This window comes from Barbatula barbatula (genome assembly GCF_947034865.1).
Source record: "Barbatula barbatula genome assembly, chromosome: 6".
NCBI classification, from domain to species: domain Eukaryota; kingdom Metazoa; phylum Chordata; class Actinopteri; order Cypriniformes; family Nemacheilidae; genus Barbatula; species Barbatula barbatula.
This window is the reverse complement of record NC_136765.1, coordinates 18,053,601-18,076,566: the sequence shown is the minus strand read 5'-3', so window position 1 is coordinate 18,076,566 and position 22,966 is coordinate 18,053,601. Positions and strand designations below refer to the sequence as shown.

Below are 22,966 nucleotides of genomic sequence, written 5' to 3'. Positions count from 1 at the left end.
GATAGGCTATATATGTTTCCTGAGAATTGAACCTGCAACAATGGTATTGCTATACCTGTGCATTGTCATTTGAGCTATAGCTCAAGGCAAGCCAGATCAAATTTAGAAAGTTTATTTTTCCCAGATAGACAGAAGAAGAGGAAAACAGCTTCTTAGGATTCAAAGATGGTTTGAATACATTAAACTTCACCTGATGTATCATACAGTATTAGTCATGTCTCCCAGCCCCCTTCCTCTCATTCTCTTGCTCTCTTTCCTGCTGGGATGCGGCTTGAATCCCTCATTAGGGGGCGGTTTAATTGGTACTAATGCTCTAGAGAACTTCTTAGGAAATCCATTTAGCACATTTCCGAATTTTCCTGCTGTTCTTTTTAACAGCGATATGAGTGGTCCCTGTTCAGTGCGTAGGTGGCTTGTTTTTAGTTTATATTGAGTTCAGATTAATCTAATCTATTTAATTAAATGCTTTAGAAAACAAGACACTGTGCACAAAGTCATTATTTTGTTTAATTGCCCTAAATGATTGGAAGGGTATATTTGAGAATTATTAAAAGAATGCAGTGTTCAGGTCTTTCACAAGTAGTCGACAAGACTAGCGCCCTCTAGTGGATCCAGTCATATCTGTTCTGGTTTCAAATTTGCCTTTCTCGATTGAGAATTGATTTGCTAGAACTTCAGCTGCTTTAGAGGATATTGTGGGTTAGGGTTGTTGAACCAATTCTTTTACTGTTTTTGCACGTGTGTATTTTATGTTTGAAGGTGTTTGTGGGTGAGCAATTGATCTGGTTGAACCTTCAGGCTTTGTATGTTTTGTTTAGTTTGCTGTGAGAAGGCTGATGGTTTTATGAGCTTCTTTCTCGTGTCACCTGAATGATGCTCTTTTAGCTGTTACTCTGTTTTGATAGATGTCTGGAGTAGGTCTTTTTGCTTCTTTTTATAGCAGAAGATCATTTTGCACAGAAACATTATAACACACATTGACTCAGTATTCATTTAATGTCCTATGTTATTGCTTGTGTGTGTGGCATGTATGTATGTGTGTGTGTGTTTATTATATGACTACTTTTGAGAATATAATGGCAATATTGTATATTATATTCTTCTTTGCTCTCTCTTGTATGTTATAGTTTGATCCAAAAGTGTAGAGCAGGAGCATGGTGACCTGTTTCATCTTCTCTCCCTGGTGAAAGGGATTAGACAAAAATGTCTTTACTGGAAAAGGTGTTTGTGTGTTCTCTTCCCCTCAAGGCATTTTAACAAACTTCAGGCAGCTTTTATGTTATGTGACTCCATGATTAATGTGGAGCTTTGAACAAAACAGATGGGAAATGAAATGAGCCTGAAAACGGGCTCATCACATTCTTGTACTGAGAGTTTATGATTTTATTTTATTTTAGCGTCAAGAGCCTGTCCACTAAAAATCAATCACAGTAAATAACCATAATTCTTTTTGACCACATCCTCAGATTAATTTGAGGATGAGACAAGGCACAAATTTAACAGTGCAGTTATAATATTTGGATACTGTAATGATCAGACTATTAAGAAACTAAACTGATTGTCTCCTCTTCTATGAAGACACTGTCACACCTTATGTGGGATTCCATTAAATATTCAGTGTGGTAGTGGCTCTCTCTCTCTCTCTCTCTCTCTCTCTCTCTCTCTCTCTCTCTCTCTCTCTCTCTCTCTGTGATTATGTTGAATCATTTGACAAACAAGCAGTCAACACAATTATATCCGTCCATTACTCACAGATGCTAAGCAGAGATCCAAGGTAAAACATGACATGAAAAGATCTTTTATAATCCATATTTAGCATGAACCATATTTTTGTTTAGAAATCATCACAACTGTTCTAAACAATGTTTTGATGTAATTGCTCAAATCAGATTGTTGAAGTGCATAGATGACAAACTTTTTTTTATCAATTGTTAGTATAGAACCAACACTGGGGGAAATATTTTAACAGTGTCACCATAAGAGACCGCAACATGTTCAAGGTTGTTGAGAGATCATCTTAGTTCATTAGCACAAAATGATAAAACACGATTCCCCAAAAAGCCTTTCAATCCCTTCAGGAGAAGTATTTGATTTTTCAAATTCTCCCTGTAGCACTAAAAGCTTCTTAAATTGTTAAAGTGTCCTATTCCAATTTAAATGACCTTGCTATGATTATTTTAACCTATCAAGAGCTCTTAACCAATCACCACACATAAAAAGGATTCAAACACAAAATTATTGCAAATGGAGCAGGTTCAAGCCAGGATTTACAAGTGTAATAATTTAGTTCCCCTCTTCAAAAAGCTCAACTTTTGAAGCACAAAAGACACAGTAGAAACAATGTAGCGTGCATATGCCTTTCTGAATATTTTTAATGCAAGTGCTCCAGTGGTGAGGCTTATAAATACTGATGTCGCTGTGTGAGATCTTGAACCAACTAGTGAAGTAGACCCTTCAGTTCTCTATAATTAAGACCCCACTCTCATGCCCAGTGTCCTTCATTCTCTTCTGCAGCTGGGGGTGAAATTACAGCCTTTTCCTCTTCTGCTCCTGATCTCCTTCCATTGCTCCCATATTCTTTCCCTCATATTAATGAGATGCCATCTGTTGCCATCACAACTGATGGATATTTATGTGATGTCACTCAACACGAAACATTGGTCATCATCTTTTAGCAAGTGTGTGACATATGGTGATACTCATTAAATGATGATGGAAATTAATCAGATCAGCAACCTTGAAGTTGGAATATGTTCTAGTTTTTTTCATATTTACAAGATACAAAGTTTTTGGGTCATTTGTTAAAAAGAACGCATTTAATCACATAACAACAACAATAACACAAACAATAACACATCTATTTCTGGCCTCATAATTTCCGAATACATCTAAAGTTAAGAATAGAGGTGAGGAACAGCCAGTCTGCTCACTAAAATCACAATTGGACTCATGAAATAAGGAGCGTCAGAGCTAAATCCTCCCATAGCGGAATCTGATTGGCTGATGCGCCGTCTGACAGTCGGACCTAGTCAGTTTGGTAGACTGAAATGAAGTGAGTTATTCTCCGTCGGTGGCATCTTCACTATGTAGGCTAACGTTTGAACTGATGGGAAGTAGATAAACGAGGCGTGCTCTCTTATTTCTAGTTCGACATTTTACATTCATACCGTTCAACTCTCAGCTCAACTCAACATGTAACTGGTACCCAGACTCACCCGACAGACGGACTGCACGGCTCATTTGGTGTTGTTTCAACTGTTACCAACATGATTCCGCCAGCCAACATGCCACAGGAGGAACCGATAGGGAAGGAGAACGAACGGGAGGAGCGTGAGCCTCAGTCCCCGACATCCATCAGCCAGCAGGAGTCAAAGGTTTGAGACGCGCACCTCACAAAGAAAACGTTCACAGCGCGCAGATGGAGAGTCTGTTTATAGTTCGCGATTTCGGCGTGCTTTCACTTTAACTGTGCTGTAGGCTATACATTATGGTATTTTTCTATTATGTATAGCTGGACAGTGAAATTGTTAATTGTGTTAATTCAGGTGATTTATTGTAACAGTCCCGTCAGATTACACGCGCATCTGTTGAGTTACAAACAACACCGCGCGCATTTGCCCTTATCCGAAACATGCAGGAAATATTACTTGATGTACATCGGGAAATAATTTCAGAGGTGGACGAAGTACACAACTTCCTTGCCAGAGTGAAAGTACAGATACTACTGGTCATATATTACTAGATCTAAAAGTTGTAAAGACAGATTCTTACTTAAGTAAAAGTACAGAAGTACGAGTGCTCAAGAATTAAAAGTAAATTTCATTTATGTCAGTGGTGCATTGTGCGCGCCCAGGAAAACATAGAAAGACTTTCTTCTTTTGAAACTTTTTATAAATGTAGTGGAGTAAAACGTATGATATTTGTCTTTCAAATATAGTAAAGTTTAAGTCACAAGTGTGCTTAAGTACAGTACTCGGGTACATTTACTTCGTTACTGTCCACCTCTGTGTAATTTACAAAAATGCCAAACAATACCAAATATGCATGGTTTCATGGGAGTCCAGGTTTAACTTAGCAAAAATATAATGTGTGGTTTTGTTGATTCATTTGACTAGTTTCAATAGGCTACATCCCTGTTGTTTGTGTAGAAGTACATGAGTGAGGATGTGATTGTATCAGATTGTAGTGGGTGGGTGTTTTGTCACCACAGTTGGAGTTGAGTTTGAGCTCATCTGCTTTTCTGGGTCATCTCTGGCCCTGAGTTCGTGGAAATGTTGGACGGGTCATTGTGCTTTCGAAAGGCAATGCCAGTATTTCTGTGCATATGTTTTAGTTTTTTTAATCATGATGTATTTAGTTGGGATTAATTGCTATTCATTTATTTAGAGATAAAGTACACTACTAAGTAGATAAAGAAGTACTATAAAACAACAGTTTTATATGCAGTTGGCAGATGCTTTTATCCAAAACGCTTAGCATTCAAGCTAGCCTACATGTTATTGCTATGTTTGTTCCCTGGGATCTAACACATGCCTTTTGCACTGCTAATGCAATGCCAAGGAACCGTTTTAATTATTTAATTATTTAGTGTCCACTCCGGGACATTATAGAGGTAAACATTATCTTGAGTGATTGGTGTTACTATAAAGTGTTACTATAAAGCATTCACACTTTGATGATTTTGTATTTTTTTTTATTTAACACAGGATTTTGAACCAAAGGTTTTCTATTAAACTTTTCAAATAAATGTTAATTTATACCCCCTTAGCAGAAGATATTTATGCCATCATTTATCAGCGTTTATTTGCTAATCCATCAAGTATCTCTGAGGTAAATCTGTGAACTATTTTACTGTACTAATAAAACCTACTTCATTAAGAACTTTTGAATCCTAAGTAAATTGTAATCTGTCTGTTCTGTTGTGTGTGTGTCTGTCTTGTACAATATTGTCTTATAAGATAAAAATGTGTCAAAATAAAAGAAGTTCAATGTGTCCCTCAGTCTCTAAATAGAGTGAGTAATCTTGTGCCAAAAACCCAGACTTCCACCTTAATCGCTTCCATCTCTCATTGTGTCCTTCAGGATAGAGCAGGACTCACAGTTGATGCCGACAGCAGGATAATTGGTTCCTAATAGATGTTGAAGATGTGTAATATTTTGGCAGAAACGGCCTTGATTTAAACCATTAGCCTCAGTCTCCTGTTCTTTTCCTAGCAGTGTTATGTTCATATTTACCCCACCAATGTGCATGGAACTTAAATCTAGCTTCTCTCAGAACATAGTTTGTCAGCACTTTTCATTGATTATTTTGTTTCTCCTATTAAATATATCACTGTTGTCTTTCTAAAACCTTGTGTCTCCATATTTTGTGATTTTTATTTTCAGCCATAAATCGTTATTTTTAGTCACATTTGTTTTGGTCACTGGCTTTTGTAAATATCTAAACAATAAAAAGTGTTTAAAAGTGCTTGTCAACTTTGACAACACAGTATGATATCATTTAAAACGTACTGTGTTTTTTTCATTTCTTGAAAAACAGCAAATGTGGACATCCGAGGTTTAATAATCCAACATTATTTTATTTTATATCTGCCAGGAAAAGTGTAACTTGAAATGGTTTTCTTAAAGCCTGTTTACTTAGCTAGTTCTGGTATTTGGTAAGTATTTTTACATGTCAGGAAGTACATAAAACTAAAATGATATTTAATCTCTAGAACATGCGATTTATTTGATGTGATTCACACAGTATTCTAGAGGAAAAGCAACGTAAATTGGCAGTGAATTATGAGCTCTGACAGACAGAAGCAGTGAGGGAGGGACATATCGATTGGTCGCTCTTTGCAGGGCATCACACGCCAATAGGTCATCATACACTGGAATGCAAGTAATCAGATCTCTAATCTGATTAGGCGAAACATAATGGGTCACATGGTGCTGCCTAAATGGACCATACAGCACAGTCTGACACACACACAGAGATACGTATAAATAAACATGGACTCATTTTAGATTTGTGTCACGGTTACAGAGAATAAAGGTAAGAGTTTTTCTGTTGGCACTTTTAATCTCTCAGATTTGTACAGTGTTCTACACCAAGTAGTTCAGGTTGGTGTGGCATAATATAATATTTTTAGTTGGCAAAAATTATCCTGGTAGGTGTTGTCAGCTTATTTACAGGGCTGTCAGTGTATGACTGATATCATGGATGGGTAATGTGCAGTATGCAAAGAGGTTATGTACCAAGAGAAATGACAGCCCATGTCTCTCCCCTCCCCTCTTTCCTCCTCTTCATCTCTCGTTCTCTCTCTCATTTTTATTAAGTGTTATGATGATCATGACCGCAGTAATGTGTGATTTTAACCTGTTAATTGTGTTAATTTTACGTTTGCATATGAGGAAGATGCTTTTAATCATCTGGGGTTAGTTTCTGTGAAAATGAAAATGCTTCGGTTTTGTAGTTACTGATGTAATACAATGTTTTAAAATAGCAAACTCTGATGATGTATGTTATCTTGTGTGCTTCAATGAAAGAAAGGAAATTTGAGCTTCTTTCCCAAAGTGTATATGTTTTATATCACGAATTTAAATAGTGCTTAAAAATTTTCTAATCTTAAAACTTCCAGTTTACTTTCAGGTTCTCCTACTTTTGAACCCCGCTTTACATTTCTGTTTTACTGTGTTTCTTTCAGCTGCAGAGACTAAAGCGCTCGCTCTCCTTCAAGACCAAGAGTCTCCGCAGCAAAAGCGCTGACAATTTTTTCCAGCGGCCCATCGAGGATGTGAAGTTTCAAACTGAACTGCTCTCTGATGTCAGCAGCAGCACGGGTCACCTGACCACCATCGGGGTGTCTGTCTCCACCCCCCCAGCTATGTCCTTACCAACGCCACCCCCTCCGCTTCCCCCCGTCATCCCGGGAAACCTGCCCATCACGATCTGTTCTCCGTCCCGAGCCCCGCGTCAGATGGACCCCAATGCGCACACCTTTCTGGAGCACATCTTTAAGAAACCTCATTTTTGTGACATGTGCAACCACATGATTGTAGGTAAGAGGACATATTTTCTGATATTGATGTGATTAGCAAAATACTGAGCAACCTTAAATGATCAAAGCTGTGTTTGTTTAGACTGCAGAGTTTATTTTGATCTCTAACATAATAATTATATATGAGAAAGCATAAAAGCATCGTCTGTGATATATTTTTGCCAATCTGTTCTTCAGCCACCACTGTAGTATATTTTTCTACGGAGGATGAAAACAACACATTATGGTTTAACTATTTAGAGAACAGTGAACAATGTCAATCTCATAGAAAATTTAAATTAAGAGTGTATTCTTTTATTTGCCATAGTTAAATAGTTTATTATAGACTTATACCTGGTGTGTATTTTTGGTATAGGGGTGTCCGTGGATTGCAGTATTCTTATGACTGTTACAGTACAGTATTCTTATGACTGTTACAGTACAGTATTCTTATGACTGTTACAGTACAGTATTCTTATGAATGTAACAGTACGTCAGAGAATAAGAGATAGTGGTGCAGTGGGTAGTTCACCCAAGAATGAAAACTCTGTCATCATGCATTCACCCTCTTGTCATTTCAAACCTGTCTGACTTTCTTCTGGAGAACACAAAATAACATATTTTGAAGGATGTCAGTAACCAAACAATGGCGGGTGTCCATAAATTAGAAGTTAATGGGTACCGCTGTTGTTTGTTTACCAACATTCTTCAAAATATCTTCTTTTGTGCTCTGCAGGAGATAGAAAGTCATACAGGTTTGAAGTGACGGTTGTGAGTTTATAATGACTGAATTATTAACCTTCAACAAATCTATATATTAACATATATAACATTTATCCTGTGCATTTTTTCTATTACACAAATACAGAAAATGCACAAATGACTTGTTAGACACAATATCGGAATTTTATAGCCTCTAAGCCTTAATTCAAAGCTTGTAGGTGTAAAAAATTTGTAAACGTGCTAGAACGGTTTCTTGTGGTCTTGTTTGGATTAGTATGGTTATCTAGTGTGTGCAAATAGAGTTTGTGGGCGTATGTGAGAGATTGTGTGTTTTGTCTTGTCTCAGGCTGGCATATGGATCTGTCAGGCCCCATCACCTCTTTACCTTACTAACACACTCCCTCAGAAGAACACACTAATGATGGCAGGCCTCCAGATACAGCCCTGGCCCATCCTCACGCAGGGAACATCAGGTTGCCAAACTACGCATTCGTAGTGAATGTAGAGAAACCTGAGCTGGCGGAGCAGTTAGATAAAGAATGATTTGTTGGGTTATTACCCTATAGCATTGTAATGAGTGCCATGCAGGAAGGTGAATTTTATGAGATCCCACCAGCTGTCTGAGAATAGAATGTGTGGAGGGTGCAGTTCTTCTGCGTGTGCCTCTCCGGTCCCAATTTCCTCAGTCATTACTAAATAACAAACTGTTAGATTTCCGCACATGGATCAGATATCGGGACACCTGTGCTTGACCCAAATCTCCACAAGTAGATCAGATATCAGGGCACCTTTATTAGAGCCAAATCTCTACAGGTAGATTAAATATGAGCACGAGTGTAATTGACCCAAATCTCTGCATTTAGATCAGGTATCAGGAGATTGGGACACCAGCCTCAGCTGGGCTTTCAGGATCACATGCCTTTATTTTCCACATTTGTGTGCATACTGACCCTCAGCTGTGTTAAATTAGTTATTTGAGACCGAGCGCAAGAGAGAACTGACCTGTTGCCGGGTGCTTTGTGGAGTTTAAAGTTTTCACTCCTGTGGGATTCTGTTGTAGCTACAGAATAGTAGCAGTCATAACAGTAAAGTAAACTAAATGCATCCTGGACCAATATTAAACAAAGTTAACCTCCGTTAAACAATAGGACATGTTTCAAAAGACAGATCCTGATCACCAGTGCTTTTTTAATGATGTCTCTTAGCTATTGAAGGTCCAGTGTGTAATTTGTTGGAGGATCTATTGACAGAAATGTAATGTAATATACATAACTATGTCTTCAGAGGTGTATAAAGACCTTCCATAATGAAGCGTTATGTTTTTATTACCTAAGAATGAGCTATTTCTATCTACATACACCGTAAGTCCCCTTGCTTGGAATTCGCCATGTTGTGTCTATACAGTATAGCCCTCAACAGACAAACTACTCTACAGAGCGCATTTCATAAATACGTTATCTCCTTTGGCAAATAGGCGAAAACGTGACAACAATCCTGTGTCAGCCACCATAGTGCTTTGAAAGGGAGGGGGGAGAGAGCCATTGGTTTCAATTTCACAACCTTACTGCTAGATGCCGCCTAATTTCATACACTGGACCTTTAAGTGATCATTGATATTATTCAGAAGGAGAATTGTTTCCTGTATTAGTCATTTATTATATCGAGCATGAAGCATTAGTCAGCAATGTACAAAGCAGCGTCTGTATCGCCGAGCAACACAATTTGATGTTCCCTCATGTCTGGCTATAGCTGAGGAATCTATTTCTAAAGACAAAAACTGGCTGTTACGCTAAGTATAAAAAGAGGCTTAGCATATTGGAATATGGTTGGCTTGCTATGTGGGTGGATTCATATCCCATTGGGCGACTGATGCCATTAACAACATTGAAAGTAAATCCACATCATCTCATGGACCTTTAGAAGCATTGTAGAGGATGGAATCATATTCCCGTGTTCCTTTAAGGAGAAGGTGTCAAACACACGTCCTGTGGGCTTACTAAAGCCTGTGTAGGAGTCCAGTACATGCTGTCGGATGATTTGGGGAAATAGGGCTCTATTTTAACGATCTAAGCGCATGGTCTAAAGCGCAGGGCGCAAGTGCACTTAAGGCTTGTCCGAATCCACCTTTACTAGTTTAAGGACGGGAAAATGGCGCATGGTCTTAAAGGGTTGCCCATATTCTCTTAGTGAGTCGTCATGGCTGTGTTTTGGGCAAAACGTGCAGTAAACCAATGAGAGTATCATCTCCCTTTCCCTTTTTTACACAGCGGAATTTGCAAGAGCTAAGCTCTGAGGGGAGTTCTCAGAGGTTAAAGCGCGCGAGCAGCTTTAGATTTTTATTTTTTAAAGATTAAAAAATCTATTTTTATCTTTATGTACACAATTGTAATCTTTTACATTGTAATCCATTTATTTTAAATATTTGGCATGTTTGTGTGCTGCTGCACACGTGGACCTGCCTATAGGCATATATATATAAACGCTCTTTAAATAACCAAAAAACATATTATTGACATCTATATGAACTGAACTGTGTGTCAATTTACTAGTTAGTAAATAATTGAATTGTTTGATTAAAGAAAAAAAAAATCTTTAAGTGTGCACCTGTCACTACGAGAAAAACACTATAAACACTAAACTGTTAAACACATTAAAGATGCATTAATGATTTCTGAGGTTGAAGTGAACATTATAGGAATGCATGAGAGAGTCTGGACCGAGCACGTGATGTTTGATTAATCGATGGATAGCTGGAAGCTGCTTGTTGTAGCAGACAGGGGCAAATGAGCACTGTGGGTAAATTATTCCCACAACAGTGGCTGGATGTTTTTACTCTATTAATCATCTCATGGTTTATAAAAAAAACTATATTTTCATTTATCACATTTTTGCCACTCAATATGTAAAAAAATCATTATATATTTTTCCTCTTAGTTATCATCTTTAGAATTAATTTACGCATTGGATTATTGAGAAAACATTTTCTTTTACATCAGGTGAATCACAAAAGTTCTTGTTATTTTGTCTTTTCTATATTGAAGGTGCACTCATTAGTTTTTTATGTGGTTATCGGCACATGGCGTCTTATATTGACATATTGCGGACAGATGCACCATTACACACAAGCAAAAGTTTGAAGTAATCTTTGTCATTATAGAGATGCTATACTGGAAAGACAAATTGGTAAATTTGACACGATTAATGTAATGCGATGTATGTAAAATAGAACTCTCGTCGTGTTTTTTATTTAGCTGCTAATCTCATGTGAGTATACACAATTGTTGTAAACATAATTTTTTATAATTAATAACACTATAATAGACTATAATTGTAAACGAACACTGCATCTTTGTGCATCTTTCATTTATAAGACACATGGTGTTTGCTCGTTTTCCATTATATTTTCTGGGTCTGTCTGTTCTGGGTACAGTATTACAAAAAAGAGTGAATTTATATTTTTCCATGCAATATTTGTAATGCTAGAGGGATTCTTTCCTGTAATCTTTAGCTTGCCAAGGGGGAGCAGGCAAGGTGTTTGGTAAGTCTGTTTAATGATGAATTGATTCCTCTAGAAACAGAAGCAAAATAGATAATCCCACTCATCCACCCCACCCACCCTCGCCCCGCTGCTGCTCTCATTATTACTTGTCCAGCACTCTCAGAAAAATGTACGTGGTGAAGTCACGTCTCATGTGGTTATTATCGATAGGTGATGTCCTCTTAATAAATTGCTGTCAGTTCTGCTCCTCTGTCTTGGGAGGCAGTTGTGAAGGTGACTTTATCAAACCGTAATGATGGTAATTAGTATTTATTCCCTGTTTATGCCACACAGAGACAGTCATTTAATTTCTGAAAGCAATTGGGTCTAATTAATTCTCATTTGCCCGCAGATTGCTCACAAATGCATCAGTGAGTGTGACAGGAAGAAGCTGTTTGCCATGTGTAAAAGATTACAGTTAATAACACATACAGTTTACATTTTTATGAAGTTTGATTGAGAAAATGTTTTAAAAGTTTCAGTGCTTACACATCTTCAATCTTTAGGAGCAGATCAATATTTCTGCCCTTAAAAGAACATAAATGTTTCAAATATTTAATAAATATCTGAAGAGCAAACACACACACACATGTATAACCTTGCTCTCCTAGACTCAATACAGAGGACAAGAACAATCTCAGTGGTTCATAGTCAACTTTATTCTATATTTAGAAATGATACATTACATATTGATTTCAATATGTAGGATTTAGATCAGATACCTGTGTGGCACATTTAATACTGGCCTCCCTTTTCCAAGATATTATATAATGCAGTTGAATCAATAAAACTATGAACGTTCTAAGCAGCAGGTGTAGAGATATCAGGTGTGAAAATTGAGAAAACAGAATTCAAGTGATGCTTTCTTAGACAGTCTATTTCATTCATCCTTTAACTGTATGCTTTGCTTTTGTTTGTCTTCAACTGTTTCTGTTTCAGCTATGCATTAACATCCGCATATACCCAGCAGTTTCCAGCAGTACTAATAATGCTAATGAGGTTCTGCAGGTGTTTCTGGCAAACTGTGAAGACATAATTGGCTGATCCTCTCATAAGGGTTCATCTCTTGACAAAAGAAAATGTTTAGTTGCCTGGACAAAATGTGGCACTGAATTTTAGCTTCCCTTTTTTAATGAGATGACCAACAACCGGAACACTTGCAGAATGGCACCCCGTAATATTCAAGCCCTCATTAAAACTTTGACAACTATCCTGCAAAGATCTATGTGGAGTTTTCTCGAGAGCACATACTGTCATGTGCACTCGAGTGCCCATGACACTGCTTCTTAGAAACAACTTGAATGAATACAAACTGCTGTTCTTGATAATAATATAATATAATATACAAAATTGTCAGACATTTCTCTGATGTCTTTTTATTGATATCTTGCTGTTGTCTTGCAGTTTAACACTGTGCGAAGAGCATTTAATGTGTGATCATTAAGTCTCCTCATTTTTTAACTGGATATAAATGTTAATATGACCTCAGGCCCCAACGCTAAACTGGGTCTCCGATGCAAGGCCTGCAAGATGGGCATCCACCACAAGTGCCTGGATAGAGTTGGACAGCAGAGATGCATGGGAAAACTGGTGAGATTTTGTTACCATCTCTGTAAATATTAGTTTTTGTATATCGTTGTTTGTTTGTAGTTATATTTTTAAATTGCTACTCTGGGAAACGCTGTAATGGCAAATATTTGTTTACAGTATAAAGTGGATTAGTAAAATGCTGTTTTAAAATCTAACGCTTTCAAGTTGCAGATCTACCCAATTCCTAATATCACTCTACAAGTGAAGCTGTGGGTTTGTGCTGTGTGCGTTAGAATATGTTGCTCTTGATTGTGTTATTTCTGTCGATTTGAAGGTGTGATTCATCAGTCTGTCTTTCTCTTCTGTGGATTAAGGTGTGAGTATGAATGCTAATGATTCTCTAGCTTGCACAGGAGTAAGTGTGTGAGAGAGACAGATAGGAAGGATGCATTTATCATGTAAACACCTTAGTGCATTACTTGGGGGAGGTACAAGTCACGTTTCTTCTGGGATATGCACACGCCCCTCCGCCCCCCCCCCCCCCCCCCACACACACACAGTTAAAATAAGGAAAATGCTACAATTTCCATTTGGGTTTCCTATAGCTTTAGCGTAATAATAGAGTAAATCAGGTTTCTCTGAGAAGGAGTGGATGAGAAAAAGTTCACTACTCATGCTCAGAAGCCTGTTCTGAAAATAAGAAATAAAGTGCACATATGCTTTTGTTATAGAATCTCTTATATATTAAGAGATTAAAGGAACAGTTCACCCAAAAATGAAAGTTCTGTCCTCATTTACTCGCGATCGAGTTCCAAATCGAGGTTTCAAAAGGACAGCAGCTGCACTGTTCATCTAAATTTAACAAATTCTAAACGGTTCCAGCAAAACTGAATTATATTGTCTACATTTCACTAGTATTATATTAACTTTCCTGCTATATGGAAGGCATTATAAACTATACCATAGTAAAATGCATGACAACATTGCAGCTTTTGCCAGAGGGGAACTGAAGTCCCCTGGTTGGGCCTGGGTTCTCCAGATTTTTTGTTTTTCTCCATTGGAGTTTTGGCTTCCTCGCCACCGTTTGCATACTGTCTGCCTAGCCAGGGGGCTGCAATAGTTAGTTTTACTTCATTAATATTGCCTATAGGAATTAATAGTCTGTTTAATATTTGACCTGTGTTTCTCCCTCCTTTATTTTAAATGTGTGCTTCTCAGTGGTAACCACTGTGCGTGTGTTTAAATCGCTGTGTCTGCTGTGTTATCACCTTTTTTGTTTTTACTTGTATAACTTTAAATGTTTTGCTCGTAGTCAATTTGTTTCATGTACAGCTGCTGTGTAACAATGAAAATTGTAAAAAGCGCTATTTAAATAAAGTTGACTTGAAGTTTGTAGAATTCACTCATTTCAGTTCATATAGCCCTGAAATAAATATATAATTTTAGGTCGCGACACCATTTGAAAGGTTGTTTATTATTAGATAAATGAGAGCTTTTGATACTAGAACTCCAGGATGAGATCATCAACAGGAAATAGAAAATGTAATGTTTGTCCTTTGCCTTCAGATTGTTTAGTGGGTTGGAACAACGAGTCTCCCGATGATGTAGTGGGCTCTCACAAATGGAAAATGTAGCTGTGGGGGGTCAGGATTAAAAAAAGACAACAATTCCCCACAGGATTCGTCTCTAATTCCACTTTTGCTTATAAGTGGACAGGGTGCTATTTTTAAACTCTGTTTATTTCTCTTGGCCTGGCGGATCAGTGAGAACGTTTGAGCTACGAGTGCTTTTCACAAGAGTAGTTTTACTACCAGCACAACGTGAGCTGAGTCCTGACTGTGAGTCAAACGTAACAACTTCCATTATGTGCAAGTCAACATTGCACGGCAGAGCTGTTATTGTACTTTTAGGTGATTAAATAAACAAACCTTTTCGGATGAGTCGTTTCAGTGTTTCACAGGCATCGTTCGCTTTTGTTAAATGCAATTATTAGCATCCACTTGGAGAAATGTGACGCAGGAACACGAGAGAGCTTCTCGCCGGGTTTGAGTGGTGCTTATGTTACTCTCCAACCTCAGTAGTGGCTAATGAAGAATTCTTCAAAGCAGATTTGTGATGTAGATTGCACAGATACCCTGTATTAGTAACTAAACACAGCATATACAAATAAGGGCATACTTTCTGCAAGCTTAGCATGCATGTTTCAGTATGGTGATTTGAATACTGAAAGTATTTCTTTTTTAACTGCATGTATTGAAATTGTCTGGTTGCATGAACGTTGTGTAGTAAAACTACGCCTCTCAATCCTCTGTTTTATTGCAGCCCAAAGGTTTTCGGAGATATTCAAGCTCCCCTCTGCTAATACAGGAACAGTTTGGCTGCATCCGAGAGGTTATGCCCATTGGTGAGGTTTTTTTTACACAAGCACATTTTCATAGCATCAGCTGTTTTATTTTGTAGTATTTTGACTGGTCTTTTGTTCTTTTCTAGCTTGTGGCAGTAAAGTTGACCCAGTTTACGAGACATTAAGATTCGGAACCTCTCTGGCACAGAAGACCAAGCGGACCAGTGGATCAGAATCACCACAGAGAAACTCTGTAAGACCCGCAGTTAAATTATTTTGATACCTTTTTGAATAACTCAATTATTACAATGAGTGTTTATTCTATCTAGTGCAATAAATCGGTGGTTCAGGTGGGTTCTTATCCAAAATGGGTTTTATTTTAAATGCATCTAAGCTCATTTTATTTAATCTTTAATTCATCGCCATCTTAAAGCTATAGGCAAACTAGAAAATTGCTACATTTATAAATTTATAAATTACAATGTTTGACTATATTGGCTGACAACGCACATCTGTAAATAACTCTCACACTTACATATTTTATGCATACTGTTATCTTTTATCTTTAATTCTACATATTTAAATCTCAAAATGTCTTGTGTTTATGTATACAGTACTCTATGTTATGCAAGTACTCAGATTATGTCTAATCTGGGTTCTGAAGGTAAACAAGTTTACAACCACTCAGTGTACACGTGCATTTATTTGTGGTGCTGGCTGGAGCAGTGTGTTTTTTACTGTATAGGTGAGAGAACATTCTGGAAAGATTGATTTTGGTAAAACGGCATCCATCATTTACCTGCATCAATTTAGGCTTTTAACTCATTTTAATGTGTTTCCTCTCAGCTTCTTGGGCTAACTGCCTATGCAAAACCATGATGTTGGTTATTATGATTCATTTAATAAAACACTCCAGATAATTCAATAAAATCTCCTTCAGCTGCTTGAGTCTTAATCACATCATTATTTTAATTTTATATAAAAAAGGCAAAGTAGCACCACATGGGTGCTATTTCCGTACATATGCCATCTGTTAAAAACAACAATTCACTGTAAAATATTTTTCATTGTAATAACAGTTATCTGTGTTTCTACTCTACTTTATTTGTCAAAATCTGAAGGGACCCAGATATGATGTTTTACGGCTTGAAACAAACACAGGCACATGCTCATACACAGGCCCTGAAAGGAAGTGATGGTCAATGTCAGATAATGCCTCTCTAAAGCAAATATCACCAAAAAAGGGAGAGAATGAGATGAAAGAGAAGGAGTAGACACAACATGACAGGATGATGCGCCTTTAAACTGAATGACTTAGCTTCGATAAAGTAAAAATACAGTTGAATAAGAAAGATTAAAGTATCACTATTTTTAGGGTCTGTACTGTAGACTGACTAACAGGGGATTGTGTGTTTGATTCTCAGGTATCATACAATACGTATTAATAAAATGTATATAAGTATATTTGGTATAAGTGTCAACAAAACTTGCATGTGTCTACCAAATGTTGTGCACAAATTGCAATGGAATAGAATAGATGTTTGTTATTCTTTTGTTCAGACCAGTGATGTGGCTCAGGTACAGGAAGAGAAGGCCGCCCACAGCAGTCGAGCTCAACTTACCAGGAAACCCAGCGACAATGGTGAGATTTCTCAGGGTCTTTAAATCATGCCATTTTAATATAAAAGAAATTGTTGTACATTTTACTGTCAAAGATTCCTACTAAAATCCTAATGAACCTGGACAACCTGTGTAAATCTGATGACATATCTCATTACCCTCCCTTTGAATCCCAGACCGCATACACATTTGTGATCAGAGAAATTGTTCATTCTCATCAGCACTTTTGTCCTTTGCTAATATGAAACACGGCTGTTTGGACAGACTGTGATATAATGGTATGAAAGAGATGAATTGCTTTGATCATGGCTGCGTCCAGTTCATCACCCACAGCTTCAGTGAATTTATGGACACATGTCTGTAATCCGTCCACCTCTCTGAACAATGATCCACTACAACACCATCATTCATTTAAGCTCGTGTAATGATAAAAAACAAGCAAGATTTGTTCTGTCATGACTCTAACTTCTAACATCAGGTTTGGACATGAATGTTTGTTTTTTCAGTTTTTGCACCTTTGGAGAATGGAACAGAACCGTTTCATGTTGCTGAGATGAAGTCAGAATACTCACCTGTACGTATCTGCAAAAGGTTGTTTGTCTTTTGTTTATGAAATCTCAGGTTTATGAAGTCTCTGGTTTGTAGGGGAGACCAGAGCACACTTTTTACTCCAGTGAATTTTCTCAAGGTCATTTTATTTTTGAGGACAGTAGGTAAGTAAATTTCTGTAAAGTCACAAATCTTGATGTTTTGGGCTATAAAAAGGCGGTTAAATGTATTCACTGTTATTGCGCAAGAAAAACAAGCAGTTTATGTATCAATGGGGTGTGTGGTTTGTCACAATGTGTTTTAAATATTATGGGGCCTGTGACAGACTCAGGATTTCTAGATGTATTGTGGCCATTCCAGTGTCTGTTGAATTTCAGCAATGTCAAACCTCAGGAGTGACAAAGTCATCCAACAGCAATGTGAAAGATTGACAGCATGACAAGACACATGAAACCTGTGATAAAATCGAGGTTCACCCAACCTTAAAAGTGAATAGAACTTGTTTATGCTGCAGCATTTGAGGTCTGAAAAAATACAAAGCATATTATTTTATAATTTTTACCTGTTTCTCTAGTTTACCATAAAAGATCAAACCAATATTTTATTATGTGGCTTGATTGTGCTTGTTTACGCTATTACAAAAAATATTCTGAACCTACATATAAAACTACAGCTTCCTAGCTTCCTACATTTGACTCAACCCTTGACTTACAACTGCCTGTGACAACCTGCAGAACAAAATGCATTGTATAATGAAGCTTAGTCACAATTTTAATACAATTCTGTGTGACGTTGAGATGAGGTAGCGGGCAGTACTTCCTTCACTCATGGGTCTGCTTCAGGATTTAATCACATCAGAATAATATGAGGCCAGTTTGTGGATGCCGTACACTGATGTTTTCCGCAAACTCGTGATTTCCCAAGAGCAAGGCACAGAGTGTAACTGTAAAGCATAGTTTTCATCTACAACAAAGCACAACTTGACTGTACGAATTGTACAGATTTTGACAACTTACCACATACGGAGTGACAGTATGTTCCAGTTTGAGCTGTGGGAGCATTTAATGAAATGTAGTGTTTTGTTTTACACCATCAGTCACGACCCTGAGAAATTCACTGAAGTAGAACGTGCAACAGTTAGCTCCAGTCTCTCTGACACACATTTCAGAGTCATTTATGATCTGAGATTTGGTTTGAGTTGTAAATATCCTCTTCTTGTTTACGTTCCTGTATGTTTAAACTGTAGTCAAACAGAGATTTAAAGAGGGACCCTCTGCAGCTCAATACTTATGTGGCTTTGTTCAGATTTACCCCGCAAGCCAGCCAAGACCTGGAAATGAGGCGAGTATCTCTACAGCTACATACACACACACCTACACATTTACAGATCAGACAAATACCATATGCCTTATCTGGAATATTACCAATGTTGCTAAAAATGTTTGGGTGATCTCAGAGTCAGATAAAAAATTCAAGTCATATTTAATTCTGTTAGTACCTGTCAAATGCAGGGCTCTGTACTCATTTTCATGCTTTTCTATTGTTGCAAAGCATAATTAAAGGAAATACATTAGTGCAAAGAGTATTCACAAATGAAAAAATAGGAAATTCTGAAACAAATAGAATACATGGTATTATTGGATACATACTTCCATTATTTTCATGTGGATGTTAGATAGAAAGATGGCTAAACATAGCATAAAAAACATAGCAGATAGAAGCTATAAATGCCTGTTTTCTACATTATATTTAATTTTGCTTTGCTTTATCAAAAGCAGATGCTATATTCAACTCAGTAGGAGCTGTAACAGACTCCTGTATTCTCCCCACACATACACACAAACACTACACAGGAGTGCTAAGTTATCCAGTGGCAATATTTGTATTTTCACACCTGTAAAACTTGAGCATTTCTTGCATCTCTTCCTGCCCTGCCCACATCCACCATCCCTTACAGCAGGGGTGGGGATGCTTGATCCTGGAGGGGCACTCTCCTAAAGTGTTTATCTCCAGCCTTATCAAACACACCTGAAACAGCTCATTAAAGTCATAAGGATTACTAGAAACTTCATGACAGGCGTGCTTGGCGTGCGTCTGTTTGAGCTGGTTGGAGCTTAACTCTGCAGGACATTGGCCCTCCAAGATCAAGGATCCCCATCCCGCCTTACAGGATATGCAATAAGTTGTCATGGGGATGCTGTTGGGTGTGAGTGGATAACTTCCTGTGTTACTGACCAGCTCAGGGTTTCTTTATATGCAGAACACACGCTGTGTGTTTTTTTACTTCGACAACTGCATGCATTGACCTGAATTATGATGAAAATGTCGATTGGTTGCATGTTTTGGTAGACTGTTATATTATGTTCTGTTGAAATTTATCAAACAGTTAAGATTAATAGATTCTTTCGGTAGAGGTAAATATTAGCTTATAGGTCCAGTGCATGACATTTAGTGGCATCTAGTGGTGAGGTTGCGATTTGAAACTAACGGCTCACTCCACCTCTCCCTTTTGAAGCACTACGGCAACTGACACAGGACTAAGATGTCGTCCCATTTTCCGCTTCTTTGTCGAAGGAGATAGCGTATTTACAAAACACGCTCTGTAGAGCAGTTTGTCCATTTAGGGCTACTGTAGAAACAACATGAAGAATGTAAGGGGACCTGTGGTGTATGTACAGTAGATAGAAAATTCAAAGGTATCAAAACGCTTCATTATGTAAGATCTTTATACACCTCTGAAGACATAGATATGTATATTATATTGCATTTCGGTCAATAGATCCTCCCAAAATATTACACACGGGACCTTTAAATCATTAGCAAACAAACACAGCTTTTACTGTAGATAAGCATACTGTATGTAGATCATTTTCTACACCAGTCGTATTGTTCAGAAATCTGTTGAGGTTTCTGCCTAATTCTGTGGGTGCCCTGCCAGCCTCCCCGTAAGACACAACCGCTTTCCTTCACTTCCATAAACACACACGAACATATAAACTAATGCATTTGCCAGTGGTTAAACAATTTGTTCGACATACCTTTAGTCTGACTGCTGTGTTGTTGCCCCTCAGATGCTCAAGAATTCTTCCAATCCTTTGAGTCTGCATGTGCACTTCTTTCTTTTCTCACAGCAGAAATTTAATTTCCTCAGATTCAATTTTGATTCTGAATCTCACCAGGAAGCCTTGGCTGCAAATGACTATTGCTTCAAGACCGTTTTCATGTGCAGTCTTATTTTGGGCTCATGTATTGAGTTTATCACACCACACCAGTATTTCCTATCGTCACAGGCTTCAATTCTAAATTATTTTTTAACTTAGGAAAAATAATGTGATGTCCTAATGTGTATGAATGTGTTTAAATGTGCTTTCAGATCTGGGGATCGAATAATCGTAGCTGATGATTCTAATGACGATTGGTGGAAGGTAAATCATTACAGATGCCTTAACAGATCCTTAACAGGCACCAGAGATAAAACTTTATTAGATACAACTTTATTTTAACTTTATTTATACATGACACTCACAAAAGATACATTAAAATGCTAAAATTAATGCTACACATATACGGTATATTGAATGTCACACAATTTAAAATAATGTGCATACAAATGGGTTTTGGTACAGGCTGAAATGTGAAACCAGAAGTTATCGCTCTAAATAAATTATAATTTCAAATAATTTTTTGTGAGCTTAAATGTCTGTTCTGCTATATCCTGACATTTCTAGGGTGTGATCGACGACAGAATAGGTTTTTTCCCAGCGTCATATGCACAACAGGTGAAGGCGGGCGACAGGGTGTTCAGATGTAACCGAACCTTTATTGGCTGTAAGGAGCAAGGGCAGATCACCCTAAAAGAGGGGCAAGTGAGTACATTTATGTTGATAGACATCATTCCGTTTCCCACCACCAAACAGACACGTTTGTATCATCACAAATTGTTTTTCAGATTTGTGTCAGCAGTGAGGATGAAAGCAATGGCTTCATCAGTGTAGCCAGTGGGAAGAAGAGAGGATACGTTCCCTGTGATGTCCTGGAGAATATATGAAGAGTAGGTGAAACCTGATGTAGATGAGAAGGTTATGGAAAACAAAGGAACTTTCCAAGGCCATGGCTCGAGCACTGCCTCTTTGACTGTTGGGGTTCAGGAGAAACATGTACCAAGAAGATTCATGGATTTGTCTAGAGTACCACACACACGCTCAGGTGGGATCAGAACGCTCATGTTCTAACCCTTTTTCCTTCAGTGGAAACTGACAAAAGAAGGAATTGTGTGTGTGTGTTGGTCATGAACCGTGTGTCTTTTTTGTTTATTTTTCTTCGTTTGAGAGAATTTGTGCTTATTGTATTTAATTTATTGAAGGTTAGTGTAGAGGGTCATATACTGCAGCAGTTTTCATTACAAACTGTTTACTGTAGCATCAAAGCTTACTTTGGCCTGTTTTGAAATATCTTCATGTGCTAAAGTAACATATTTATCGCTTTAAAGTCTGATTACAGGTCTTTTTGATCTAATGTATGTTTGCTGTTGTTTTCAATAAATGTGCAGAAGGTTTTTTGGTAACTGCCTATTTTGCTGCTGTCAGCGATAATTAGATTCATTAAACCTGTGTTTTCAGAGCATGGTGCTCCACCCGTGCTGTGATGAAAAGAAGTACACGAGAGCAATGAACAGATCTCAGCTGTTTCAAGCTTCTGAGTGTTTTCAGATGTTACATTGTACCACAAATGCTTTTAATTCAAAGCAGGAGCAGTAGAAAAAGACATGCTTTCTTATGCTGGAGCTGTGATTAAACAATGTCATCAAACAAAACATGCCAAGCTATAGGAAAGACCTATATATTTAATGACCTTAAATGTACACTGCCGTCTTGATTTGAATTTATGATATGTCCTGTTATGTTATAATTCAGTTAACCAAACATTATCTTATATTATTTTAAAGATGCAAAATAATTTTGATGTTTTCATTATTAATATTAATAATTGAAGCACAAGAAACTTTCTGTTGCAGCAAATACTGTATATGGCAGATAATTATGTGATATATAGACCATTTTGCAAGATGTAAACTGGTCTGGAAGAATGTTAAGTTTTCATTTTTAACACTACACAAAAATTTGAATAAAATACAACCAGAAGAGCACTTAGAACTGAATCTTTATTAAATGAAATACAGTATGTGAAATAAATAAAAAACTACAAACAGGAAGTGCTTCTGGACCAGGGTTGTTTATAGCTTGCAAAATAGTCTATGGTGCACTAGTAAGGTTTGTCTGGATGAAGATTTTGTCTGTCTGTACAGTAAAAATCTAATTTAATGTTTTTTTTATTTGGATTTAGTCATGAAAGTATAGGCATCATGTTTGGTCTGTTTAAATAATGCATAATCTTAATAGAATGTCTTGGAGAGCGATACATTTACTCTTTATAGTAAATTTATATTTATATTATTTTAACTTGAGATAAATTAAGTTGTCTAATTTTTACAGCATCAGTAATGCTATTACAGTGAAGATATTTTATGTACAGAATTAAAGTTTATTTATTGATTGGATTGTGCTGTGCTCTTATTACAGTTTTGTCATATTAACGGTAGACAGGTACAAGCTGTTTAAGGGATAGTTTACCCCGAAATGA

The 22,966-nt window shown here is 37.3% G+C and overlaps 1 protein-coding gene across 1 annotated transcript; it reads left to right on the top strand.

Annotated features, from left to right (window-relative positions):
- Positions 1-3,021: 3,021 nt before the first annotated feature.
- Positions 3,022-22,882, top strand: stac (SH3 and cysteine rich domain). The gene is made up of 12 exons (XM_079458336.1): positions 3,022-3,374; positions 6,690-7,044; positions 11,254-11,283; positions 12,773-12,873; positions 15,136-15,217; positions 15,304-15,410; positions 16,718-16,799; positions 17,284-17,351; positions 18,573-18,667; positions 20,700-20,751; positions 21,055-21,192; positions 21,276-22,882. The coding sequence occupies exons 1-12, from the start codon at positions 3,267-3,269 to the stop codon at positions 21,372-21,374; spliced, it is 1,317 nt and encodes a 438-aa protein (XP_079314462.1). The 5' UTR covers positions 3,022-3,266; the 3' UTR covers positions 21,375-22,882.
- The last annotated feature ends 84 nt before the right edge of the window (positions 22,883-22,966 follow it).